The sequence below is a fragment of the Lepisosteus oculatus genome, chromosome 16, assembly GCF_040954835.1.
Source record: "Lepisosteus oculatus isolate fLepOcu1 chromosome 16, fLepOcu1.hap2, whole genome shotgun sequence".
NCBI lineage: Eukaryota > Metazoa > Chordata > Actinopteri > Semionotiformes > Lepisosteidae > Lepisosteus > Lepisosteus oculatus.
In genome coordinates, this window is record NC_090711.1 from 9,566,977 (window position 1) to 9,594,492 (window position 27,516).

General features: G+C 41.2%; 1 protein-coding gene across 2 annotated transcripts; it reads right to left on the bottom strand.

Moving 5' to 3' along the window:
• Positions 1 to 788: 788 nt before the first annotated feature.
• On the bottom strand, positions 789 to 26,172 carry adnpb (activity-dependent neuroprotector homeobox b). Of its 2 annotated transcripts, XM_015364894.2 has the most exons (5): positions 25,928 to 26,172; positions 25,315 to 25,649; positions 11,163 to 11,279; positions 8,215 to 8,307; positions 789 to 5,078 (listed from the first exon to the last, which is right to left on the bottom strand). In XM_015364894.2, the coding sequence occupies exons 3-5, from the start codon at positions 11,268 to 11,270 to the stop codon at positions 1,758 to 1,760; spliced, it is 3,522 nt and encodes a 1,173-aa protein (XP_015220380.2). In that variant the 5' UTR covers positions 11,271 to 11,279; positions 25,315 to 25,649; positions 25,928 to 26,172; the 3' UTR covers positions 789 to 1,757. The 2 variants fall into 2 exon arrangements, with proteins under 2 accessions (XP_015220380.2, XP_006639601.2); XM_006639538.3 differs by lacking the exon at positions 25,928 to 26,172 and having other exon boundaries at positions 25,315 to 25,853.
• Between the last annotated feature and the right edge of the window lie 1,344 nt (positions 26,173 to 27,516).

Here is a 27,516-nt window from a genome sequence, read left to right on the forward strand (position 1 = left end):
GACCACCAGTTACAAAGAGTTTTTGAGGATGCTTTTTCGTTAATGTAGTGTCCTTTCACAGAAAGCTCTAAATTTTTTTTTCTAGAAGGGGGAGTGTGGGTTGAGGCCAATCTATTCCGAATGCAGGGCATTCTTTTCATTTCCAAGTTCACTAGTTCAAAACTCCCTGACCTTGTCAGATTGTTCATTCATTTTCAAAATGTGTTCAAAATTGCCAGGGATGGTCACTGATTAAATTACACCTTGAAGGATCAGTCATGCAAGGAAGGTTAAAGACAAAACAAGCTGTCATTTTAAAATGCAGTTTTTTTCCCCCTTCAACCGATCACATTCGTGCATGATAACATTATAGCATACTTCATAGGTCTCCTAAAAACACCCTTTAGACTGGGGGGAAATCTTACAGGAGTTTAAGTGAACATATCCAGTCACCAAAATGATTTATGGATTATATACAGAATTACTGTGAAAGTCCAAAGCCACTCAGGTATTCTGACTCCAACCTTTAAAGAACATGTACACATCTACACAAAAGCACACAGGTGTGCAGTTTTGGTTTCTGCTCCAACAGACAAAAGTAGTTAAGTGTTCTGGCTGGAAAAGGAAATGGAACTGTTCATTTATATCTAATTATAGGATCACGGCATAGAGTGGACAAATATCACGCATGCAAACAGTTCAGATTAATATTAAGTGAAGGCAAATGCGTGCAAATTAAAAGCATAATTCTTTACATCTCTTCTAATTAACTGCATTCAGAGAGGTATAAAACAAAGCAGACACAGATCTCTGCGAAGCACAATACAGCACTTTATTATTCAGAAATGCTTAAATGAAAAATACAAAGGGAAATAAAAGATCACAAATTAACATACATACAGTGAGTCATATATTAATGATATAATGTTTACAACACCAAAAGGTGTCAATTCTCTAAAAAGAAAAACTATTCAAGATGCAGCATTCTGTGATGACTGCACTCAGCACAGCATACTACAAAGTACATATCTATGGAATATTTAACTCAGTAAAACTTTTTTTGTGATTTTGAAATAACATTGGAGAAAAATAGTTCTCAGATAACTGAAGTTGCTTTTCAATAGCAGTGGCAAGTTCAGAAATAAAAAATAATCAGGTCCTGTAAAGTGAAAAGGCCTGGGATCAAGTCCTTTCAATTGGCCTTTAATGTTTTGCAAAATACTATGTTGTTCAAAACCCCAACAGTTACTACAGCACTTTCTAGCCATAAGGTAAGTGGACTAATGTTGAATTTATTACATAGCATGTGCACAAGAAAAATAGCAAATATATAATGAATACACAAAAGCAATATGATAAGCCTCCTCAGTATAGTTCTAAAAGACTGTACAAATATACACTAGCTATTCTGGATGACTATAAGAAAAAAATTAGGGCTTTATTTTTTCCAAAATCTAATAATTTATTCTTTAACCAGTCACAACTTTGCCAAAATCTAGAGGCAAATTAAACATGTCAATAAGTAAATAGCTGAAGACATAAAGTAAAATGAAGGCAAAGTTCTTTCCATTTGTTGTACCATTGGTGCAAAATTTGCACTTCAACTTACTTTGTTTTCAAGAACATTTTTAGAAGTTTTCTTAAATTTCCTGCCACTGAACATTATAATACAAAGCAGCTAGACTGGCCTTTTTGGATAGTGGTAAGTCATAACTTCTGGTAAGTCACAACCCCCCAAGGTATAAGGTATAATTCTACTGTATTCAACAATGACTGAATTACGCCTGTTGACTGCTCAGTCCGACGCCTGAAAGTAAACTGTGCACAGACTCAGAGTTCTCCGACATGCTGTCGTTTGATTGTTCCAGCATATTTTCCAGCCTGTCCTCACCTTCACTATCTGCAGTGCTGTTCTGCCACTCAAGGGGTGGATTGGAAAGGCTTTCGTCATCCGTTGAGGTCATTTTCCACACCGATGTGGGATTTCTGGGCCACGTCTTCTCTGTCGTAGGCTGCTGCTCACCTTGGTAGCCATTCTCACTCCGGGAATTTTCTTCATTCCATGGACCATCCTCCAAGTCTGAGGCAGGCTGGGAACCATTCTCGCTGCCAAAATTGGACAATCCATCCTTTCTGCCTCCTTCAACTCCATCGTCCTTTTTGATATCGGGAAGTTCGTCTTCTGAGGTGTAACCATCCTTCAGATCCTCGTCGGAGGCATTCTCTCTCCTCGCGTCTTTCCCTAGCTCACAAAACTGCTCTGTAGTGCGTTCTCCTACCTCTTTTCCCTTGCCGCTATTTCTCGGCCCATCGTTTAGTCCCACTTCACTTGACTTCTCCACCTCGTCCAATGCCACTGCCTCCTTCTCTTCCATTTCAATTTCATCCTGGTCACCTTCTGAGGTACCGTCATCCTTGCTCTGTGCCTGGTCTCCTTCCCCTTCCGATCCACTCTCCGACCCCTGGGCTACAGATCCCGAGTGCTGCGATTTTAAGGTGCTTGTGATTGTCTCATTTTGGTTGCTTTCTGTATTTTGCAGAGGATGGTTTCCTCCAAAACCCGGTTTCGGGGTCACGGCTGTTCCTGTTACTTTGGAATTGTCCACTTTAGATGCTTGTTTGTAGCAACCTGACCGGCTTTGCCCTTCCCCTGCTTCATGAAGACGGCTAACAGAATTCTCTTCCAGTCGCCTGTTGATGGAATCCGCTGACCGGGCTGTGTAGGTTTTTGATGTTCGACTTTCATCTTCATCTTTGCCCTCGAAAAACCATTCTGGATCAAAATCCATTTCATGTTTGAGCTTGTTGACTTCCCTCATATTAAACCCTAAAAGCACAGCTGCTTTTCTTGTCTCACAATCTCTCACGCACTTCCTTCTCCTGTTGGTAAAGTGGCTGGCAATATCAGACTTCCATAACCATAAACTAGCAGCCAGCTTCTCAATCTCCCTTCTAGAAGGGTACGGTTTTTTGTTGAAGTACTTTGTAAGGAATGCTTTTCTAGCTTCATACGAATCATCCTCATGACCCTTAGGATCCAATGCTAAAACTACTGGCTCCTCTGGTTTCTCTACAAATGTTGATGGATAAGAGTCACGGTCGAGTTTTCTTTTTTTCAGAAGACCAGGATCTGAATGCTCAAGTTCTCGTTTGAGAGGAGCTGCGCCTGGAGACTGCGTTCCTCTTATGGTTGCAGTGCCCTTGTCTTGACCATTCTGCGTTTTGCCCACACCTCTGCAGTGGACAAGGTGCAAAGTTATAGTAGAAGCAGTCATGTTACTGGTATACACACCTAGACAGTGGATACACTTGTATGTCAACTTCTTTTCAACAGGATGGACAGTCTGAATCACTTGGTGTCTCTCTCTGAGATGATGAGCCAATGCATCTGAGATCGGACCTTTCAGAATAGAGAAGCACAAAGGACAAAGGGTTTTACCCACATCTTTTTTATAGGGGACTGCAGTTTGAGGTGCGCTTTTCACTGGAGCGTCATGGCTTTCTGGTATTTTGGGTGGCATTTTCTTGCACTGGACTGAAGCATTGTTATTCTGCGCATGGAAGGCTACAGACTCCTCTGGGGCGTCCCTCATATTGTATGTGGTCACAATGAGCTGTATGTTTTTAGGGTTGCTCTGTTGCAAAGTCAGGTCAAAAGTAAGAGGTGAATCAGTTCGTGGTCCCACCACTTCATCTGGGTGGATCAGCCGCATGTGTGCAACCATCTTCTCCACATCATTGAATGTGGCCCGGCAGTGTGGACAACACAGACCGTGAATCAGCATGTGGTTAAGCAAGGTGTCGCTGGGTAGGTAACGATTGCAGTACAGACACTTGCTGGTAAAATTATGGATCTTCATGATATAGTTGGCTACTGCTGGCACCTTCTCGGCTTTGTGCTCTTTTTCAAAATGCGCACTGTAGACATTTTCAGGAAACAGCTCGTTACATATCGTGCAGATCTTCCACTTCTGCGTGTAAGATGTCCCGGCATTGGTGGAGTTCACCGTTTTGGTAGCTGCAGCGACAGCAGTGGCAGACTGAGCTCGAGCTGGAACCTGTGAGGGCTTTGCAGTCGAGGAAGCTAAATTACTACTGGAAGAGTTCCCTGATTGGAAGCTGAGACGGGAAGGAGCCTGGCTTCGTGACTCCGATGCTCCAGCTGTGGAATTGCGAACATTACCCCCAGGTATGTGCTGCTTTACAGTATGAGACTGCTGTGGAACAGACACCTGTGCATTCCCTGGCATGGGGATTCTCATGTGCTGTCCAAGAGAATAACCCTGTGGAATGTTTTTTAATCCATAGGGGTTTTGCTTAATGTGAACATTTGACAGCATTGCTGCAGAATTCAGTCCTGGTTTCGGTATCGCTAACCGACTACTCATCATTGGCTGTGACGAAAGTGATCTTACAGTACTGGGAACTGAAGCTCCTTTCTGAGACAATCCCAAAAGATTCTTGTCTTGCGTTTTTGGAGACAGCAGCATTAAAGGTTTCGATCTGGGCACCACAACATTGGTGTGCCCTATCATAGCTGTTACCTGGTAGCCAATGCGTTCGTGGTCTTCGATAACGTGCTGCACTAAAGCCTCATAGGACTTTGGCATAAACAAACATCGTTTACAATGTATGTTCCCATCATCACGGGCAGTTGCACTCGGATTTACGGCACCATTCAGCGATTTGTCCCCCGTCTTCACTATATAAGGTGCTGCCACATGCTGGAAGTGTTCCCTATAAATGTGTTTGCGAACCACATTGTACAGTGGGTCTCGATAAGTGCATTTTTTACAGTAGTACACAGCCTGCTCTACGCTGTCAGCCGCCTGCTTTGGTTTATGGTTACTATCAAGGCGGGATGTGTCTTTTAGTGTACCAGACCCCCTGACCAGGTGGTTCGTCTGTGGGACATGGAACAACTTAATGTGCGTTTCCAAAGTTTTTTTATTTCCGTTGTAAGTGCAATAAGGGCAGTTAAGCAAGATCCGGCTTTCAAAATCTTCACTGTGGACATTGCGGAAGTGGCTCTTGTAGGCAGAGAAAAACTTGGAAGAGAAGGGACAGCCTGAGCAGCAGAATGGCTTTGACCTGTAGTCCTAGAATGAAAAACAAAACTTTTTTAATTTCCGTTTTAATCATCTCCATCCTACTAGCAACAAGAAAGCAGAAAAGGGTTTTAGAAAAAAAATACCCACTAACCAAAAAAAGCAGCTTGCCTGGCTTATTACATCGACTACTGCCTAAGAAAACTGGATTGGTTAGCTACCATTCCTTTGCAGTTTTGTGTTCTGATGTGCAACCCATATTAACCTAATCCGTCAAGGACAGGGAGCTTTCCATTTAAAAAGTGGATCATATGATTGTATTTCACTGTGTGGGCTGCTTGAATCTGGACCTCTCAGTGTTAATTTAGTCACCAGTTTTTGATTTAGACAGTCGGCTAAAATATCTATTGGTCATAAGTCAACCTTTAGTCTCTTTTAATCTAGTTGACTAGATTTTGAATGCAATCACTCTTGCTTTTAGTAGACTAAAACAGAATGCTAGTCACAATTTAGTCATGTAGTTAAGTTACATTTTATTATAAATCTTTTAGTTCAGGTTTAGTGTAAAAATAATTCTTTATCTCATTTCGTTATAATCTCAGAACATTAATAGGTTCACTCTTTTTTTAATCTACTATTTATTTTAATCGGATAGGATTCTGCTAAGTAAATCTTTCACACGCGATAACATTCTACCAAAAAGCACAAGTCTTTGCTGCACAGTCTAAAGTATATTGATCTCCAAAGAGGTCAAAGATCAAATAAAAGAATTAATTGTGCAATGAAGGGTAAATAATAAATCGTATACAAAGACGTTGTATGAGTCTTTTCTAAAAAGAAAATCTACTTTGGCCTTATTAATACTTTCTTACTTTTATGTTTTTTTTTTTAACTGATATTGCTATTAATATATCCAGCTGAGGCCCTTTCCTATACTAAATTTGTAGTACTTTTATAGAAATTACAGCATGACTTAAATAAAATATTAAAACCAGACAAAACATAATATTGTTATTAATAATTATTTTAATAATAACTAATTCATAAAGTCTATCAGTGCAGAGAGCCTGGGTGCTTCACATTTGTAGTTTTTCCAACTTATAACATAGCCACATTGTTTCTCTGCAGCAATGTTTTACAATAGCTTTTCCTTTTTTGCATATCATATATGAAGTATATAGACTCCAGGTCTTTTTCTTTGAGCTAAATCCATGGAACAGTACAAGAAACTATTTATTGGGTTTTCTTGGCTTTTTTCCCCAAATCAAAGTGCCCTAGTTTTCTAATCTAATTAGTACAATGAATAAATCGCATTGCTTATCTAGGTGCCAATCAATTAACACACATAAGGGTTCATGCCATGGGGTGTGAAAGTCCTGCTGTAAATGCGTTACTGCTACAAAATTGGAGAGAAATTGGCACACCTCAATACTTGCAGTTCTTGCACAGTAGTAGCCCTGAGGCACTGTGCGATCCACAACACAGCTACAGGCCAGGGAATATACCCCTTAGTCAGCATGCTGTCTGCCAGACTGAAGGTAAGTGTGTGTACAACATGCAACGAAATTAATTTCAGGCAGAGTTTTAGTCAAAAGCAATTTATTCTTGCCTTAATTTCCTCTAACAAAAATGCAAAGCCTTTTAGTTTTCGTCCCTGCCACTGTGGATTATTTTCATGAGCGTTTTGTCGACCAAAATGGAAAACCAGGCTGTTGACGAACATTTTTGTGACAATTTTCGGCGACGAAATTTACGCTGGTACACACAACCTGACCCCAGTCCTTAACAATTTTGGGTCTTGTGAAGTATTAAACAAGTCTTGGTAGTTCTAAACCACAAAAGCAGAAAAGAAACATGTAGAAATAGGGAAAAAAAATAACAACAACATTTATTACAGAATCAATTGAGAAACTGAATAAGAACGGGAAAGTTTACATACTGTTGAGCCATGAATGAATCAGTAAGTAATCAAAAATATTTTATATAAGGAACAGGAACATTTTATAGAGCTCCTTGGCTCCACTGGATGGGCCCCTATTTTTTTGTTATCATACTTATTTGATTGTAGGTGCTTTTAAGTATCCCTTGCCTAATGTGACGACCATCACTAATTTTATTTGCATATTAAGTGTCCACATTAGTGTGACAGAGATGGGCTTGGAAACACTACTCCTCCCATCCACTGCACTGTGCTCAATTCTCCTGCCTTCACACACGAGCAGAAAACACGAGCCAATGAATAAACTGCACTGGTTTTTAAAAGGATAAATCAACTCAATCAATTTCAGGGGCATGACTTAAAACAGAAGAGATGATGCAAAGGCATTGATGTGAAAAGGTCTGTTAACCCCTTAGGTTGGTCAGTATTCCTGCAGTTTGAAATACAGAACAATTAGATTGTCATGAAGGTATAAATTCAAGATTAGGATAATTTGATTAAGTGTGAAATGCAAAAACATAAGATATTATTGGATTATTTGATGAAGAAAATAAAGACACTCCTGTGAATAGGCATGTGAACCCTTAGATTCAGTAACATTAAGTATCACTACCACTCCTAGGCAGAGTCATCACAGTCTTAATTATTTGCCATTTGTAGACTAACAGTGGATAGATGGAGTCCCAGCTGTTTAGAATTGTACTGTTACCCTCTCTGGACTTGAGCATCAGCTACTCACTCTATCCACTGGATCTCTTTCGATTGCAACACTAACCTGTATGGTGAACACCACACTCTTAATTTCCCCAAAGTTTCAGTTATATTTTAGTGTCTTGGCTTGCAATTCACATCACACACTTCTCCCTTTTAGCTACCTTTCCTACTCCCCAAAATACATTAAGAACATATTCTCCACCTGTTTCTCTGGTTCCAGACTAAAGGGACTAAAAGCATTTAGTGCTTTTATTCTAATGATAAATACCTTTCCGACCAGAACTATCTGATCACTATTTCTTAAGCAAAAATCGTTTTTGCATTAGGAGAGTCAGATCCTGAACAACTGACTGTATTCCAAACCATCAATTACCTATATTACTTGAAGAAAATATCCTGATGTTTTCCTTGACTGTTACAATAGTCTCTTTTCTGCAGGAAACTCTTTAAATCTATAAGGTGCTTTCCCCATGCAAGGGCAACTGTTGTAATAATGAGGCGAAATCTAGACAGGACAAAAATAACATTACTAACCTGGGGTTTTGTTGAAGATGGATCCCACAAACCAACATCCTCCCAGCTTGTGTTCTTCACATAGAAATCATTAGGACCAAACTCTTTAAAATCCTAAATAAATAAAATTAAAGGAATTATAAAGTAGAATACTCATGGAGCAGCTCTCAAAATAAAATACAGCATGATAAAATACAAATATCCCCATACTATTGACTTTGAAAGGTGACTATTGAGAAAGGCTCAATTTGCATCAGCTTCCACCACCAATACCATTACATCTGGTATATGTCCTCAGGGATGGAAAATGATTGCCTTTTTGGGTGAAATTCTGGTCCAAAGAAGTACATAAATTATTACAGTAGAACATTCACAGGTAACTAGAAGACACATGCTCTATTAAGTTGGTACAGTGGTCATACTGGAATGCAAAATAAAATGTTTCATTTTAAAAATCTATTCAAAGCTAGAGTACAGGGCAAAGGATTTGTGAGAAAAGTATAAGTGCAAAGTAACATTATTCTCTTCACTCCCAAGCCCTCCATTTATGAATTGTTTCCAATTGTTTTATGCAGAAAATATGCAGTGTACTGCTTCTGTGTGAAAGTTGTTTTTTAACCTGGCTTCACCCTGGACTGAACAACACTGAAAGTTACAGCTAAGTCAAAAAGTTAATAAGGGGAAGGCAACTGGGACCAACTTCACTGCTTAGCAGCCACAGTCTATGAGCCAGCAGCCAAGATCTGAAGAACAGTGTAGCATTCTTTCTGTGCATAGAAGCAACATCAGGGACACATTCCCAAAATTCCCTGACCTTCAATAAATCAGTGACTAAAAAAAAAAGTCGTGACAGCACTGAACAATAGAATCTCACTCTTTCAAATTTTATTATAAAAAGACAAAAATACAAACTGACATTTCACCACAAAGTCTGAAAAGCAGTCTTTTTATATAAAAATAAATGAAAGGTGAACAAAAATGGCTCATACTTTTAGGTTCTTTAATCACTATTATACACAGGTAATTTTTCAACAGAAATATTAATACCTTTCTTTGGATAACCTTTAGCAAATAAGATTTACCACAGTTACCTTCTGTTTTCCACTGTTAAATAACTAATTTTAATATAATCTATTGCACATAGTGATGGTGGGCAACTGTATTTTAATAATAAAATTTGTTAGAATTCATAGCTTATCTGAGGATATCTAAATATGAACAACAATGGATAAGACAATAACCACACAATCGTTTGACAGAGTAGAAATCCTTTCTCTCTGGAAGAGAAGTCACAATTTAGAAAAAAATCTGTTTTTCTTAGATGCATTCCCTACTTCTTTTCTCCTGAAAAAAAAAATGTCTGGCTATAAAAAAAAGTCCAGCAATCCCTTCCCAAAAAAGAAATTAAACTGTCGACAATCCACAAAAATAAGGAAGTGACCCACTCTAATTCCTCTAAAACACTGTGTCAATGGTAAATTACAGCCCTTCAGTGAACATTAAAAATGTGGATTAAATTTTTTCCCAAATAATATGCATTTAAAATGTATGAATCAATGCTCATGAAAGTACCCCCCCTCAGATTAGGTGTCTTTTGTATAGTTTTCACCTCCTTACACTTAACATTGACTGTTTCTTTCTAATGCAGCACATAATGTATTTCAAACTGTACAACAAATGACAGTCTCAATTCTGGCATATATGGCTATAATAAAGATTGTGGAAATAACCTTAGTGCTTAAATGACAACAAGCAATTTAATATTTTGTACAGGGAAGTACATTTTTCCACACACCTTTTGTTGCAGTATTGTTATGAGCTTGTGGACTATGTGTCTTGTCTGAATGAACACCAAAGGTTTTTCTTCTAAAAGAAAAGCTAGGCATACAGAAGTCTTTTTAATGTTCAGATGCCTCTTTCAATCTAAATGTTAGTGTTAAACTATCAAAATAATGACATGGGCTAAAATGACTTTAAATATTGCTAAAAATAATAGGCAAGTGAAAATGTTCATTTCAACAATAAATGAATTAACACAGGGTTTAAACATTTAGTCAGATAAACAGAGTTAAAGCCCTTCTTAAGTGCACTGCATCTATAAGATAAAACCATTTCCATTAAGTTTCCTTTTGTGTTTACACAGCTTAAGTGCATGTCCCTGCTGCCCTGTACTTCAGGCCTATACTATATGTATGTATGTTAGGGACAGGTCATCCCTGGATTCAAGTTAAGGAGGACTGTGAGAGACTACAGCCCATATCCGAAGACACAGTAGAACAAAAATATTTTGGAGAAGAAGTGAAATATTTCAGGAAAGCCGTATGAAAGAACTGCAGTATTAATATTTGTGTTCAGTTTTTCTATCAGGATATACCTAATTATACTGTTGCCAGGCAAGTTAACTCAGATCTCTCAGAAGCTGTGATGTACAGATTATCTAAGAGTGAAAAGGAACTCCATAGCTATAAAACCTCTGTATTTCAACAAATGACACTTTGTAAAGTGTATAAAGTATCAGCTGTGTTTTTAAGGGAAAAAGTAAACAAACTGTTCTCTGGGTCAAAGTTGCAAAGGGAAACCTCAGACACAGAAGTACTACAATGTAATGAGATTGTTGCTGGCAGCTCTGCTGTATTACTTTATCTTAAGAACAAGAGCTGCAAATCACAAACCCCATGTATTGAATTTCATGAGAAATAGGTTCATAGTCAGATACACTATAAACTGTTGTGCAACGTGTATACTGTTAGCCTTCAAGCAAAAATAGTTAAGGTTCAAAGACCGTGAACCAGCACCTCCATTTCGTGCATTCTTGTTGCACCAAATGGGATTAAGCTGTGAAGATCTCCCTGCTCTAACGTATAACCATGAGAAAACAAACAGACAGATCCTAGTATAACTCAAAATATGCAGTAGAGAATTAGTTTTTGGGATCTTATCCCACAGAAAAACAGAATAGTACTACTTACTTCAAGGTGCTCCTTACAGTACTCCAAGCCTATGTCACTCAGAACCTTCTTTACGGTTTTTCGGGCCTTTCGCAAGCTGCCAAGGTTATTGACTGGAAGCTGAAACATAGTTTCTACCTGGAACCAAAAGAAACAAACACCATGAATAAACTGGTAACTGCAAAGTAAAAATAATTCAGTAACCAGGAGTCAACCAGTCGGTGAAGAAATTCACTGCAACAACTCCGCATTTCATACAATTAACCTTCAGTGGTGATTCAGAAAAGTGAAGAAAGCTTGGATACTTATTTTTAAAATCTCCTTTAGGCAGTGAATTGAAATTCCATTAAGGCTTTTACAAGAGATTACAATTACAAATAAGTGAATACTATAGTCATGTATTAAGGTAAAGGACACAAAATATCCAATGCTATAAAAGAGTGAAAATACAATAAGCTTTTGTACAAAATCTTGTAAGTTCTTATTCCAGCTGTATTTCGTCACTTTTTGGTAAATCTGCAGTATTTTCATAATGTTTATAACATTTCTAGTCAAAACCATATCAACATTTTGTTGATTTTTGAAAACTTCAATAAATTCAATCTGGTTCACTTCAACATATTATATTAAAACCTGATGTATCGCCCAGAAACATTTGCAAGATATTTTGCTCAGAGCTTGCTTTGTTGTCTCTAAAACTGTGATTTCTTGTAATAATAATATCCACCCTTTTTGCTTGCAAATGTTTACATGCTCACATGCAAATGTCAAGGTCATATGCCAAGAGTTAATAGGCCTGCTTGCACTAATTGTAATAAGACTGATATTGAAGATCTCATGGGAATCCGACTCATAATAGTTTCAAACACAAAGTGTTAACTGCCAAAAATGTTCTTCATAGGGAAGTTAAAAAAGCCACTTTGTAATTGCAATGCCTGAGTACATGTGAAATCACAGGATGTAAAATGACAACCACCATTCTGGTCTGTCAGTTTGATGAAATAAATGTCTCATACTAATCGCGTTAAAACATTTTTTAAAACAAGGATGTTTTGCTCAAAATATTTGAAGAGACAGGGAACAGTACCCTTTAATCATTTTTGGGAAAAATGAAAAAATAAATCACAACTTAAGGTACGTAAACTGTGGTACACATGCCAGTTATGTTATTTCAAAAGAAAACTAGCTAGCCGAAATACAAATAACTCTGATCAAATAACTGAGCTTCTTAGAATAGTGAGGACAGCTTGATCAGGCTGCAGTGTGTATTCCACAAGGTTTTAAGGTATCTGCAGCCCAATTCCATCCCTTCCTTCTGGCAATCAAGGTTATGATGAGTGTAATGGTGTGTGGGACTGACCTGCATGATTCACCAATTCCACCAGTATTCAACAGGACTGAAGTTTGCGATTGATCGAGCCAAGGAAGGAGATGGAAATCTCTTTGCATGCGCTATAATTCAATCATGCATTGCCTACCACAGAGGAAATTATTTTGACTTGAATTAAATTTGACTTGTCCAAATATTTTGTCCTCCGAGTGTACAGTAGTGGAATTGTATAAAGATTAAACTTTCACTGACTGAATGTAAAGTCTACAATTCAACTGAATTTTTAATGCAAATTGTACCGCTTTATTTACGTTGAGAGACAAGGCATCTGTAGACATACAAGGGGTTTATCATCTAACATCAATATCCTGTGAATTCACCTGACATACAGCACTCGATGAAGCTAACTTAGAAGTGATTTGAAGCCACTATCATAAAGATCTGGTTTCTTATAGACCTGGAAATGAAAACACCAATTATATTATGATTCATAACATCTGAAACCACTTTACGATGCCAACCAAAAAGAAAAAAAGCACCGAAGGGGTGCAGTAATACAATTTTCATATTGTAATGTTTCCAGCATATTACAAGCATAAAGACATTCATGCAAGCAGTGCCCAGAAACAGGACGAAGGAACTGGCTCAGTGCTTTACAAACATTCAATCATATTTCAAAAGACTGGCAAATTAAACTCGGTATACTTGACCTTATATGCGTGACATTAAAAAAAATACAATTTTTAAAAATAATCAAGTTATACAATAAAAGAGTCAGAGTAAGTCAACAGTTTTACCCAATTACTTGAGAAGTAACAGCAACCTGAATACGTGAAGCACAAAAAACATTTTTAGGACGCTCTAAAAACACATTTCTAAATCTGGGCACCTTACTGGATGTGTGGTTTTGCCTTTATAAAAATCAAAGGGAATTCATTTGTAAAAGTCACTTATCCAAGCATACTTGCAATTAAATCAAAGCATGCATATTAACCCTTTCCTGGATTTCCAGTTCTGGGTCTCTCTATGCCCTTAACCTCAATATCAGTGAAAAACTATGTTGTGGTGGACAGTTTAGACAGGAGCAACACGGAGGTAAAATGACAAAGCAGGCAAATAATAGTGGGATTTTTTGGGGGAAAAGGATAACTGAAACATTTTGTGCAACTACAAAAAGCAAATTAATTCCTTACATTATTGGTACTATAAATTATATGGTATATTTCACTTTGGTTTATACCATATTCCTTTTAAAAGTCAGTATTTCCAAAATTCTCCTTTATAATGCCTGACGTTAACAAGTACCATTTAAAACTGGCACAAACCTGTCAGACACCTTGATGATAACATGCTGTCATGCATGTTCTCAGTTTGTGATTCTTAAGAGTGTCCAATGATCTGCCTGCTGTCTTTCCATTTTCTAACCATGTCACCCATATTGGAGTCACAGGGGACCAGCAGGTACAAGGCAGGGCACAACCTGGATGGATGCCAGTCCATCGCAGAACACACAAACACACACACTCACACCAGGGGCAATGTTCCCAGAAGCCAACTAACCTAACCTTCGGCCTGTGGGGAGAAACCCTCTCGAACAGGGAGAGAACACACAGACAGCACCCCAGGAATCGAACCCAGGGCCCCATCCCTCCGCCACCATCTTTCTGCCATTTGGAAGGAAATCATATCTGTGCTGATTTTGCACGGCCATGTTATCAGGACAATGCTAAATCAATGACATGACATTCAGTCAGGCCAAATGATTGACTCCGCATGAATATCATGACACAGGGTCTACTGCCTAACAATACATATGAGCATCCAAAGAACGTTGTACATCACTGCATCTTGGCTTCTAAAGGGACAAGATTTTATATATTAGAGATATTATATGCAGTTAAATCAAAGTATATAAATTTCATATAAACAGAAGTAAATACCAGTTACACTTATTATAAATTGTGGCAGACAACTGTTATACATTAAGTAAAATTACTTTCTATTTAACACAATTACCAGACAAAAAATGCATAGCAATGAATTCCAACTTTAACAACCATTAGCCCTAAGCAATCTGGCTATAAGCCATTTCAATTTGCCATTATACAAGAAAAGTGGCTCAGGTTCCAAATCCAATTTACAATTTCACTCTGAACCCAGTATCCATGTAGGTGGTCTGTGCTGAACAACTTGGGTTTGTTCTGCAGCAGCTAGAACTACGCAATCCTTTACAACAGGAAAGATTTTTATTCAGCTGTAATACAGACAGTGAACACTGCTGTTGATAAGGAAAAGGCAGTTTCAGACCAAGCCCAAGAGTTTTGGATGTTCGGGACAAGCTGCTCTAAGCTCTCTGTTGAACCTTCTACCCCTGCTTCTTTCAAGAATGGATGAGCTCCACAGGTCAAGAAACTAGCGACCAAAGAATGGAGGTGTGACGCATGGCCTGTTAACTTTTCTGATGTTCTGACTACAAGGCGGCACGCCTAGTAATAACACATGTAGTGACAGCATTAACATGATCAAAACGCAATCTGTGTAACACCACATCTAATTAGTTTGCAAACGAAAGGACATGAGTTTAAAAACCAAGAGGTTCTCCAGGTCCGTCTATCTGTAATTAAAACAGTCACGTGATTTAAGAGTGCGTTCTGAGTACTGTAGCCCAGCTGACAGTGGCTCAAGCCCAGGAGTCCTCACGATGAGGCAAGCATTCGGTGCTGAACTCCGAGTCAGACCGACTCACTGTTCCCTGGCAAACCGAGGACATCTGGACTCCCGGGACCTGCCAGGCACCTGCAAGCTTCTGCAGCCAGTGCACCCTCCCCTGCAAAGCTTGCGGAGTGTCATATGGCAAAGGGCTTTAACAGGCAGGGGTGAGCTGGAGCTTACTCACAGGCCCAGGCAAGACGTACTGCAGGAACTCAAGCGGATAACCAATGGCACACAGGAGGAGCCTACAGCAGAAAATAATTGGCGATTTCCACGTTTGCCAAACACAGAAAAACAAAATGCAGCCAGATGCAACATAAACGCAAACCCTACCACGTGCCACTGATACATTCGAGTTCTTTCACATGACAAATTTCACTAAATAGAGAGAAAAGGCTACACAAAGCAGTGTGGATCTTACACGTGTACTTTAAATTAAGTTAATGGAGTAATTAGGTAAACACGCACATATCATTCCAGAAACAGTACTTCTGTTAACTGCAGTACTCATTAATTACATGCACTAAATGTGCACCTACTCATTTGAGAGAATACTGTACTTGGAAATTGTGGTTGGGACTGAATACAAATTGCAATTAACCCATTAGCTTAACCAAACATTCCAAACCAAACACTTCATGGTGGCTTTCCTTTCAGTTAATGCAAGATGCTTTTGTAAAGCAAAGATCTGGTTACACGCATCAACTGCCCAGTTTGGTCACAATTAGGCATGCATACACAAACCCACATCAGAACCACTCCAAAGAGGACTAGACTAGAAATACTGCTTCAGATAAGGCACTGTCTGTTCCAGTTGAAATTATTTTACACATTCTAAATAAGGTTTAATATCCCAGTATTGGGTTGGTATCAAGGTATGATCCCCCTATTCATAAAATAAGGAACTGTCAGAGGTGTCTACTGTCCAAAGACTGGGAATGGACATCAACAAAGCACAAAGATGACAGATTACCTTCCAATGGTAATATCAGATTATTATAGAATACAGGTGAGGTCATCAACACAAAACATCTCTGACCGCCCCATTTCTGCACCAGTGATGAGCCACAAAAGCCCTCTACAGGAGGCTAAAACAGTCATCGTTACACAGTCTCAATGCAGCACTGCAACCCCTCTCCCTGAGTGTGTGTAACTTGGCAAAAATACTCCAAAATTCTCTCAAAGGCAAAATCTTGATCTCTGATCTAACTACTAAGGTTTTTAACAAGAGAAGGACATAATGCTGCAGACTGGTTTTCTTGCCAATACTAATCTTTCAAAAACCAGCAAAATCCAAAGGCTTCAGTCTAAACTCATACTGCTGCACTTTCTAAACGGATTGCATTCAAGACATCACAGCCGTGTTGTAAAGCACCCTGGGATTCTTCAGCCCAAACCATTTGCATTATGTTGTAATAACTTGACACTAGTCTAAAATTACACATTTTCACCAGCTTGGCTACAGTGATGCCCCGCATCAAATCAAACAATCTCTAGCTAGCCGCAAATTCCAGACACAGCACTTCAAGCTGTAGACTATAGTCTGAGGACGCCTCTGGGAAACGGAGCACTGACACCAAGTCATGTGTCAGGAGTGTGCTAAAGCAAGAGGGGAGAAGTTGCGACTGAATTCAAGTTGATGACCAGTAAGTAAATACAAATCCACACACTGGATTCATGCTGGTCAGCACCGCGACAGAAACCACAGAATGATACCAGCCTGACAACGCAAAGAAACATTTCACTCGATGAGCTGGTCAAGAGAGGAGCAACGCTCAACTGATTTCCCGGACGCACAGTTTCATGAAAAAAATATTTGCCCCCTTTGTCATTTTCTTCATTTTTGCCACTGAATGTTATCAGAGCTTCATGTGGGTCTTAATGATAAAAAGGGGACTACTTGTGAATAAAAAACACCAAAGTATGGTGCTTGTTTCAGTAGCTTCATAAAATCATCCAACAACCGATGTCCCTTAGTAAGACTGGGAAAAAGTCTTCATGATTTGAATTTCTAAAAATGACCTGAAGCACCAGTGAGAATGAGTGCCATGTGGAAACTGTAAATATACTTTTTTGAAATAAAAGTTATGATTTTTAGTCAATTCTGTAAATCTGTAACAATGAAAATCAGGAAACATTGGTTACTGGTTAGTCCAGTTACATGTCTGCTCAAACAATAGCAAAAATATTCAATATGAAGAGCAATCTTATTGTCTACTCATTTACATTATGTTCACAATTGGGTAGAATGCATACTATATATAGCTCATCCAAATAACTGATTACTGTAATATAGGATTTTATTCCCCTTTCATGGGATTCCCAGTGGTTCTGCGGGATTAACAGGAGGATTAACAGCTGCTGTAGTGCCCTACCACCTCACTGTTTCCTCATATCCAGTGGTGATCAAGGAGCCAGACCTCGGTTCGACCGAACCTTAGTCAAGGGCATCAAGAATGCAACAGCCCACACTTTGGAGAAAAACAGGACACGTTTCATTTTGTAATGCCCTAGTTTCCTGACTGCACAGGGCAATGCCACTGACTGCAGAGAGATGGCAGTTGCGGCTAGAACTGAAAATCGGGACCAGCGCCGGCCCTTCAGCTCCAACATTAAAAGGGAAAGAGAAGCACAGGGCTAGCCTGCCTCCAGGTGGGGTATACACAACAACCTTCTCCACTGCAGACATACTGAGTGCGCCGTGTGCCCCCATTGTGACTGATCTAAAGCCCAGATGCAGATGAGCGCCATCTACAGACAGCCCTAACCAAGCTGCTGCCTTGTCAGTAATGTCCGCATTGTCTGTGCTTAGCACTTACAAGAACTGACCAGCCTTTTCGTGTACTTTATAATAATATTTACACAGTCTGCCATTTATAACTTAGGAGAATAATACACCACTAATCACCACCTTCACTGAATCGTGATTTCATTAGCGGAGCTTATATTTTTCCTGAAACAGGGAGATGTATTAGAAACTACAGAACTAGAACATGGATGGGTTGGTATTTTAACCTAACCTATTTCCCCTCCCCCCATATTAACAGGGAAAGATCTTCTGGCTGAATAACCAAGTCAACTCAGCTTCATCATTGGGGGTCATATTTATTGCCTTTCAATAACCTGCAACTCATATTTTATGTGGAATCAACATCAGTTGATGTCTGAACGGTTTCAGCCACGAGCAGTGGCACCTTGTGAGGTCTTCACTGCTGCTTGCTAGGAATGTGTTCAATGAAATTTAAGACATCAAAAACGAAGTGAATGTGTTAAACAAAGTGTGCTAATTCCTTTAACATAAGAAGGGCTACAGACGAGGAGGGCATTCATTCCAGCCCATGTGGCATTGAGCAGCTAACTGATCCAAGGAACTGTTCCAGTTGTTTTTTAAAAAGAAACTAAGGTATCAGCTTCAACAACGTGGCCAGGTATGCCGTTCCATACTCCTGCAACCCTTTGGGTACAGACATGCCTCTTGTTCTTGGTTTTAAAAGTAGTTTCCACTTGTGTCCTTTAGTTAATGTTTTACTCTTCATTCTAAAAACAATCTGCAAACTTTGGCAGCGCCTTTGAGGATTTTGAATACCTGGACCAGGTCCTCTCTAGTCAAGACCAGCATTGTATCACTGCATTTAAGGCAGCTCATTTCCAACAACAGCAAAATTGAATTTTTCTGAAATTGTGTCATTTTACAGCTGCTGTGGTTTTCCAATACGTTTAGTCTTTTGGCGCATCAACATCTTTCCCTTTATGCACCACGATCTTCAGGGATGATTTTGAGCGAGGCTTCATTAAGCACTGCTCATTATATAGCAGCTCTGTTCTCCAATAACTAATCTGTGCTTTTATTATGTTGCCCATTCTGAAATAAAGTCGCTGTGGGCTTTGCTGCAGTTGCCAAATAGCTTTTGCATTTTCACTGCAAGGTTGATACAACTGTATAGTTTATCATTTTGCTACGAAGTATGTCTTGAAAACACTCATGCAAATGACTTCATTTAAAATACTCACTTGGTCAGTGTCTATATTACTGTGTCTTTCAGTGTGTATTTTCTTTATGCCACAGTGCACTACTGTGAGTGTATGAACTGGAGACCACAGACCTTTAGATGAAAGCCTGAAACAATTATTGGATTGGATTTCAATTAATTTTATTTGTACTCTTTTTCTAAACGCATCTACCACTTCAGGGTTGTGGGGGAGTGGGAGCCTATCTGGGAGTACATCTGGATGGGACACCAGTCTATTGCAGAGCACATGCAGAGAAACACTCACATCAGGGTGAATACTGCTGGGACATATTTAACCCAGGGCCACCGCTCTGCGAGGCAGCCATGCCTACCACTGCTGCCACACATTTGATCATATGGGTACATTTAGAAATCTGCTGAAAGCAGAAATACCCTTCCAATACCTTCCAGACCTGGTGAAGTCTGCAGTAAGACACTCTTACACAGAAAATGAGGCCACAACTGTTCCCCCCAACTGAATGGGCTGTCAGTCTACTGCAGGACCATGGAAAAGGGGAAGATTCAGAACAGCCAGTGACACCTAGCCAGGATGACAGGTGGAATTAAACCTGAGCTCCCAACAAACATGCAAATATGGAAAGACGAGGTGTCCCAGTGCGGAACTGAACCCCGGACCCAAATCTGCAGCTCTGAACGGCACGGCAACTCACGGTGCTTCAGAAACACTTTACTCACAGAGCTTTTCCCAACTGAATAGATAAGCAAATATCAATCCTGACTCCTCTCACCTTCCATTTGAGTCAGTTCACGGGAGCACAAACCAAAACAAAGACTTGCAGAGATACACCCCCACCTACTGAGTAATTCTGAGCATAACATTTATAATGCAAGCAGCTCTTCCGTAGAGACAAACTAGAATTCATGCAGAATAAGAACTACTGTTTTAGCATTCGTCATGTTGAGGGCCTTAAAACTGAAGAAACTGGCCAACTGCTCCCCCTAAAAAACAGAGTTACTGCTACAAATTATAATCACTTTCCCTTTTTCATACTTGACCTTCACCCTGCACTATACAAAAAAAGAAAAATGTTATATGGATGATTTGAAACAGAATGTCCTAGTTTAGGCTCTTAAGCATTCCAATGAAGATCTAGCTTAGAACCATTTAAATAACTATTGTTTTTTGAGATAACCACCCATCAGTCAGACACCTTCTTTGTGTCTGACATTGCCTGTTAACCACATATGAGTCCAAAAATAATAACAAAAGGACAGATGTTTTGCTTGAATGGAAGACCTGTATCTTCACACACTTCTGTTATACCCCACAGTGCAGAGCTGTGTATCTTGAGATCTCAAAGCCTGCACATCACAATCACATTTGCTGTTTCAATGCAAGTACTATTCTGGCTCATTATTAAACTACATGCATATACAGTCTAAAGCCCTGACCCACTAAATTCAAGATTGCATTTTCAGTTGTACTTACTCGTAACCAATTTTTAAAGACTGATCAGTATTATTCTTGTAATACCTACCATTAATTTACACAAGCATGATGTACAAGTATTCCGAAACCAGCCTTAAATGTGTAATGAATTGCCAAATCGTACTTGTTTAGTATTAACAAAAGTAATTTTGGTGCTGACCTTTTATTCCACAAATTTTTGAGATTACCTTAAGCCTATTTTTCTAAGTTTTTAAAATGTCATAACTGTTGGGGTAGTAGAGTAGTAGGTGTTACCCCAGTATTCTGGCCAAATTTCCCCTTGACCTTTACAATCATGGCCTCCTAATAATCCCCATCTATGAACTGGCTTCTCTCCACCGACAGCCAATATGTGGTGAGCATACTGAGGCACTCTGGTTGCCTTTGTATCATCCGGGTGGGTACTACACATTTGGTTAATTAATTAATTAATAATAATTACTCCACTCCCACGCTGTGCTGCCCTCTGTCATGTTACAGTATGGACCCTCACAAATGTTTGCATTAATGCAACAAAAGCTGTTCTTTTTCTACACTGCAGGTGCATCCCATGCCAGAAAACTCCTTTATTACCTTGACTCAATCATCTACTGAAATTCGGCAAGTGCTTTGTTAGGTAATTTAACATTCCACTGCCTGTTTAAATAATGCCACAGGGGTCAGTCGGTATCCCAGACACTGCTGTGTGCCTGCCTTACCGTTGTACACTGAAACTAACCCCAGACCCATGGGCTCTGTGGCCATGATGACTGTGTTAGAGCATGAACCACTACCATGCTAGAGTCCTGGGGCTACAAAACAAAGGAAATATTTTCAATTTGAATTTGCAGTTTGAACCAGACATTCGAAAGGAAACCCTGAATACACAGAGCTTTGTTTTCATAGTCAGAAAATGGAACGGTAAAACCATTTTGGATCGTCCTTGTTCATAATACAATTCTGAGAAGGACAAACTCAATAATTATTTAGGATAGGCGCATTTTTTGTTTATGACAGTATTAATGACACCGGATTCCTACAATAATAATTGTCAATTCTCAATACAACTATACAACTCAATGCTTACCAAAAGATTTGCCATCCTAATGAACACTGTTCTGCTCCACCTTGCCTCTACATGATTTGAAGCAGAACATCTCAGCACTGACCTGTTCACATACTATTATAAAAAAAACCCATTTAAAATGGCATAATGACCTAAATGAACAAATTAAACACTTTCAAATCATAACACATTTGTTTCATAATAGACCTAAAGAGCACGGACATATCTGCACATTATAATTCAAGTAAATAACAATGAAGACTGATTTTGGAAAGTCACTAGTGAGAACAACAAACCTATCACATTTCTTTTATTTTGTATTGGAAATCTACAAATTGTTCATTTTAACCAAGATCAGCATGTTGACATAGTCCGGGGAAAGACTGCTTTATAGTCCCTTAACTAAATGCTCTGCTAGTGAAAAAAACACTCATCATGTACAGATGTAGCTAGGATGCATAAACATGCTTTTTGTAGAAAGGGACAGTTCTCCACAGAAATGTTACTCTCCACCACACAAGTGGATTCTGAGAAACCTGAATGCAAGTTCCAAGTGGATTACAAATGCATGACAAATGCTCAACGAGCAGGTCTCCTTGTCCCGTTCCTCACCAAACAGGGAGGCCACAGAACCGTGATCATCAACCCGACAGCCCGGCTGTGCCTGGTTCCCCTCCTCCTCCACTCCTGTCTGGCTGACCTGAAAGCTCTCCATCGGCTCTCCTACAGCAATTAACGCTGCATCCTCTGTAAGCTTACTGAAGTATTAGTGTGGAGACTCCACAAATGATGTGATCAGTGATGGTTCACATACTGCTTCCATGTCTGCAGATGCCAAGCACTGCCTTGAAGACTTGGACAGAGCAGTTTAGAAACCGTGACACCATCAGGTTCCTCACCCACCCATATACTCTTCTGTGAAGAGGCCATCTTGCCCTTCGCTGCATACAGCAGTATAGAAGCCAGCAGCAGAGCTAGCAAATGCAGCGAGCTAGTAACTAATGGCTGTTTTTACTCCATCCTCAATGCAAAAATGTAATTATTAATTTTTAAATTAGATATAGTTAGAAACTGGCTCTAGCCTGAAATGCCTTTGTTTATAAAGTTACTGCAAAATCAGGAACTGATGATACAAGCCTCAAAATCATCACTTAACAACTACATTGCAACAGCATCACATTTTTTTAAAAAAGTGTCCTTTCTGGTGAAAACACAAAGCACGTTCACTGAAAAGGGAATCAACAATATAATCAATGTCTGTTTTCGGTTATCTTAGGTGAGTGTAAGGCACTTGTCTGCCAATAAAGAATTAACACACAAGGCACTGACACTGACAACGAAAGTGCCATTTCGTTCAATTTGGGATTTGAAAGCAAAAATGAAGACATTCAAACGTCCCATGATCAATAAGTGGAGAATAACGTTATGGGCTCCTTTATGGAATCTCAACAGGCAAAAACACAAGAAATACCGTAAATAAGAAGAGGCCAACTGGTCCATCTACCTCGATCAGATGTTCTCTTTACAGCTGGAGCAGTGAGATGAAACTGCTGGCAGCTGTTTATCCCTGGTGTCCATTCGTTTCCGACTGGGTGCTGAAACACCCAGTTCACCTCAGCCCGGAGGCTGCCCTGAGCCTCTCCTCCTGGATAAATACCCTCAGAGGGGGCTAATGAGGAACCACGCTGGGCTCTCGCAATGCTACCTCCAAAATGGAAGCACGACACCTCACTCCAGTTTGCCACCAGCCCACAGCTTAACGGGCTGTGGCAGCAGCTCACCTGCAAATGGAACAAACCAGATTCACTGGTGGAACTCTGGCTTGGCTGTTCTTGGATGATCTCTACACTACACCCGAGGTCCAACTCCACAGAGCACATACGCAAGCCTGGAGCCAGCCTCTCCGTGCCTGCTCCCTCAGCAGCAGAGGGGGCAGCTATGCGCTGTGCTTGCTCGACCCTTTTAAAATGCCCAGCCCAGGTGCTAGCCATGAGCCCGTGACCTAGATCCCATTTGGTGAGGCTGGAGCTCTTATGTGAGCTCACACTGCCCTGCATGCTCATGGCTGCTACTGCAGCCAACGTGTGCTACAGACTGCTCACTGAGCACTTCTTGCTTTCTCCCATACGAGTAGATGGCGCTAGTGAGCGCCACTGTTTCCGTTATGTAACACTCCACATACTGCCATCGCGGCCTCTCCCTTTCTTACAGAATGGCGCCTCCTATTGAGTCAGCACAGATCCTAAATCCTACGACATGTCTGCGGTACATTTTGGGTGGGGGCTGGGTCTCTCGCACTGGGGGGAAAAAAAAACAGCCACAGAAATGTCAGATCGGGACGCGCCGTGCAGGGGTTTGAAATCTGTCACACCGGACCCAAATAAAACCCCCCAAAAAACAAACAGGGGCCGCGCAGTTGTTTCTGAAACTTAAGCAAATGCAATTCTGGGGAATCACGCGGTCTGGACTTCGCCGGTGACACGCGAAAAGCGCCGGAGTTGGGAGAGACGGCTGTCATTTCTGGCGCTTTTACAATGCGAGTTCGTGTATCGGGCAAGGAACGTCCCAGATCTAAACCTGGGCATGCGAATCACAAGACCGATTTTCACACCTCAAACTTTAAACCCATTAAAACTGGTCCCGACTGCCAAAATCTAAAAAAAAATAACGATCGCCTTATTAATTGCCCGTACGATGCCATTTCCATTCATTCCTGGCTTCGTAAAGCTCACTATAGACATGCACTGAGGTTATCTTGGGAGATGGGTTTATTATCATGTACCACATCTGACAGCTCCGTCTATACACACACACATACACGGCAGAACATGCTACACACACCACAGCACAGAAGAATGGGGGAAAAGCACAGACAATGCGTTCAGGCTCCATACAGCCACATGCATGGCCAAGACGACTTGACATACACCAGCTACAGAAGAGGTTTGATTTTTCTCAGCGGTTCCTTGCAAATCCGGAGAGAGCGGCGTTCAGATCTCTAGGTTTGATTGCACGCAGTCTTACAGCGTAGTTTGGAAACAATAGGAGTGACATTTTAAGATTTCCCGAGAATATAGTTTAACGAAACCCCACACCAGGTGGCTAAATGAGCATGAACTGCAAACTTGTTAAAAGATCCAGAAGCGTGTTTTTGTTGGTTTTTTTTGTAGGGGGAGGCTGCATGTATACATTGTATACTCCAGCAAAAATCTCACAGCGTTCTTCATCCCTCCCACCGACCGGCTTCGAGAGATGCGGGTTTTTCCCCCCCAGCCCTGTCTCCGATGTAACACTGTAACTCAGCTCCCCCACCCCCCCCCCCTCGGTAGGAGAAAACCGCGGCTGAACCCTCGGATCCGAGGCGCAGACAGAGGAGGCGAACCCCAGCCCGTCTCTGCGCCGTCGTCGCTGCCGGAGAACACGGCGATGGCAGCTCGGGCTGTGCCGTGGCGTCTGGGGCTCGATCCACACGCAGCGATCCCGCACGAAAAAGAGGGAGAAATTGTCCCCCAAAAAATGTTAAAAAAACAACCCCCCCCCCCACCCGCTCCTCCTTTCCTCCCACCCTCCCAAAACCGCTCAGTTTTCCGGGCGCCAGAGACTTCGCGGGGCGACGGTAGTCCTACCTGTCTGGGACCCTCCTGGGTGACTTCGTGGGGTCCAGAAATCCCGCAGTGGAAACAAAGGGCGGCCTCTCCTCTCCTCTGCCTCCGTTCTCTCCCTCTCCTATGCCGCCGCCTCCTCCTCCTCCTCCTCTTCCTCAGCGAGGAGCCCGACTCGCCGCTTCTCCGCTCTGGGCGAACACACCGGACCGAAAGAGGGAGCTCGCCGGAGCAGAGACACGGAGCGCAGAAAAAACCCTCCGCCGAGAAGCCCACCCCGACCAGCCGCGGCTGCCCTTCGCTCTCTCTTCGGCTGCTGGGGCAGGACCGCCGCCGTCACTCATCTAGGTGTCTCGGATCTGGGACGAGGGAGGCTATTATAAATGTTCGCCTGTGGTTTTTTTTTTTTTTTTTCCACAGACAATACAACCCCAGCCCGAACCTGCCCTGTCCAAAATGGCGTACGAGAAAGAGCGGAAGTGACATATGCGTTTGATTAGCATAAGGCAGCTCATTGTCCAACAGAGAGCACAGTTGAGTTAAAGGCTCCCCGCAGACAGGCGGGGAGAAGGTGGGGGGGGGGTAGACAGCCACTGAGCTGAACCGAGCCCTACCTGCTTGTAAAAGTCGCACTTACCTCAAGCCCCTCGCTCAACTCGGATGGCGGAACGCAAAACGCCGAAAGCAAACGGGCATGCCAACTGTCAACACTGTAGAGGGGCAGGAAGGCGCAGACCAACGCACGTAGCTCTTCGTGTCCAGTAGGGGGCGTCCTGGGGCCGTGGTCGGCCCTGGGAAGGAAAACGCATGCGTTGACGCTGTTGCTGGCGCCTTCCACCGGCCGACGATCGGATGAGTACTGTGCCTCACAACTCTCCAGCATTGGGGATCAGGTGGCGCTGTGCTATCACTGCGCCGGGTGCACCCGAACTACTTTTCCCGAAATGTGCAGCACGTGCCGTGTAACGCCTGGACGTTCTCCGTCTCCGGGCCGCGTGCCCGCTGTGCGGCAGGTGGAGGTAAAATGCACACCTCTGGGTTCAGACTCATGCATCTTAAGCAGTTCTGCCACTAGGAGATCCAGTGTGTATAAAAACCTAATACATCTCCCATCATTATAATGGCGTTTTAGAAATGAATTTTATCTGTATGCTCCAGTTGGATATTCTGGCTGCATATTCAAAGCAGACTATACTACAAAGACCAGACAGCAATGCCTTTACCGGAAAGGAATATAATTTAAGTTAATTTTGCAACTTTCTGTTTCCAAAGGCGGAATCGTGTTCCCTATGCAGACGGTGACGTGGGTCAGACATTGAAGGGGGTCTTTCACAAAAAACACCGGGACGTAGCAGATGTGCTGACACCTGCGTATTCCATATCCCTGGGAGTCTTTGCTGAATGATGGGTTTTTAAAGTTGCTCCCCAAGCCGAAGGCTGAAAGACTGTGAAAAGCCAGTTTCAAACTTTGGGAAGTTGTTTTTTGGGCTTTATCTGGGTACTCGACTTTCTTCGCAGAGCACCAGAGACAGGCTGTCCGGTTTAGCCGGCATCATCTCTACCCCAGTTTGTGCTCGTGCTTCCCACTTCAATCACTTCAATCACCGACACGCCACAAGCATCTTAGCAGAAAGTAGTTACTGAAAGCAAGAAGGGTGAAAATGCATTTTTCTTCACATTCTGCGCTGGTCATTTATCTTATTAAAATATCAACCCGACTAGCCTAGGCTGACCCACAGTATTGCGAACTGGAGGAGGCAGAGCAGCTGCAGACTGGAAGAAAGTCATGTTTCCAAGACACACAGCACATTTGCCATAGGGGTGTCAATGCAAAACAAAGAAAACTATCAAGATTATTTTTGGAGTTATGAAAAACCTTATTGTATAGTTATCCTGTGTTGCAATAAGAAAAATCTTGTCCTGAACAAATCATCCTCAGACTATGACACCAAGTGCCACCCCCTGAGCAGAATCACATTGTTCCATACTTATCACCTTCACCATTATCATAACATCAGACCCAAGTAGCACAGTGGTCTGAAAGTTGAAGGTAGGAGTCAACATCACTGGGAACAAAAGCATCATAAACATTGGTCTTTCCATTACTCCTGCCACTCACTGTCCAAGAAATGCAATTTGAACAATCCCATAAATGTTCCACGAGAGCATCAATCATCAAACGTGAAAATGACTGAACTATTTTATTTTGTTATAGGCATTCTAGGT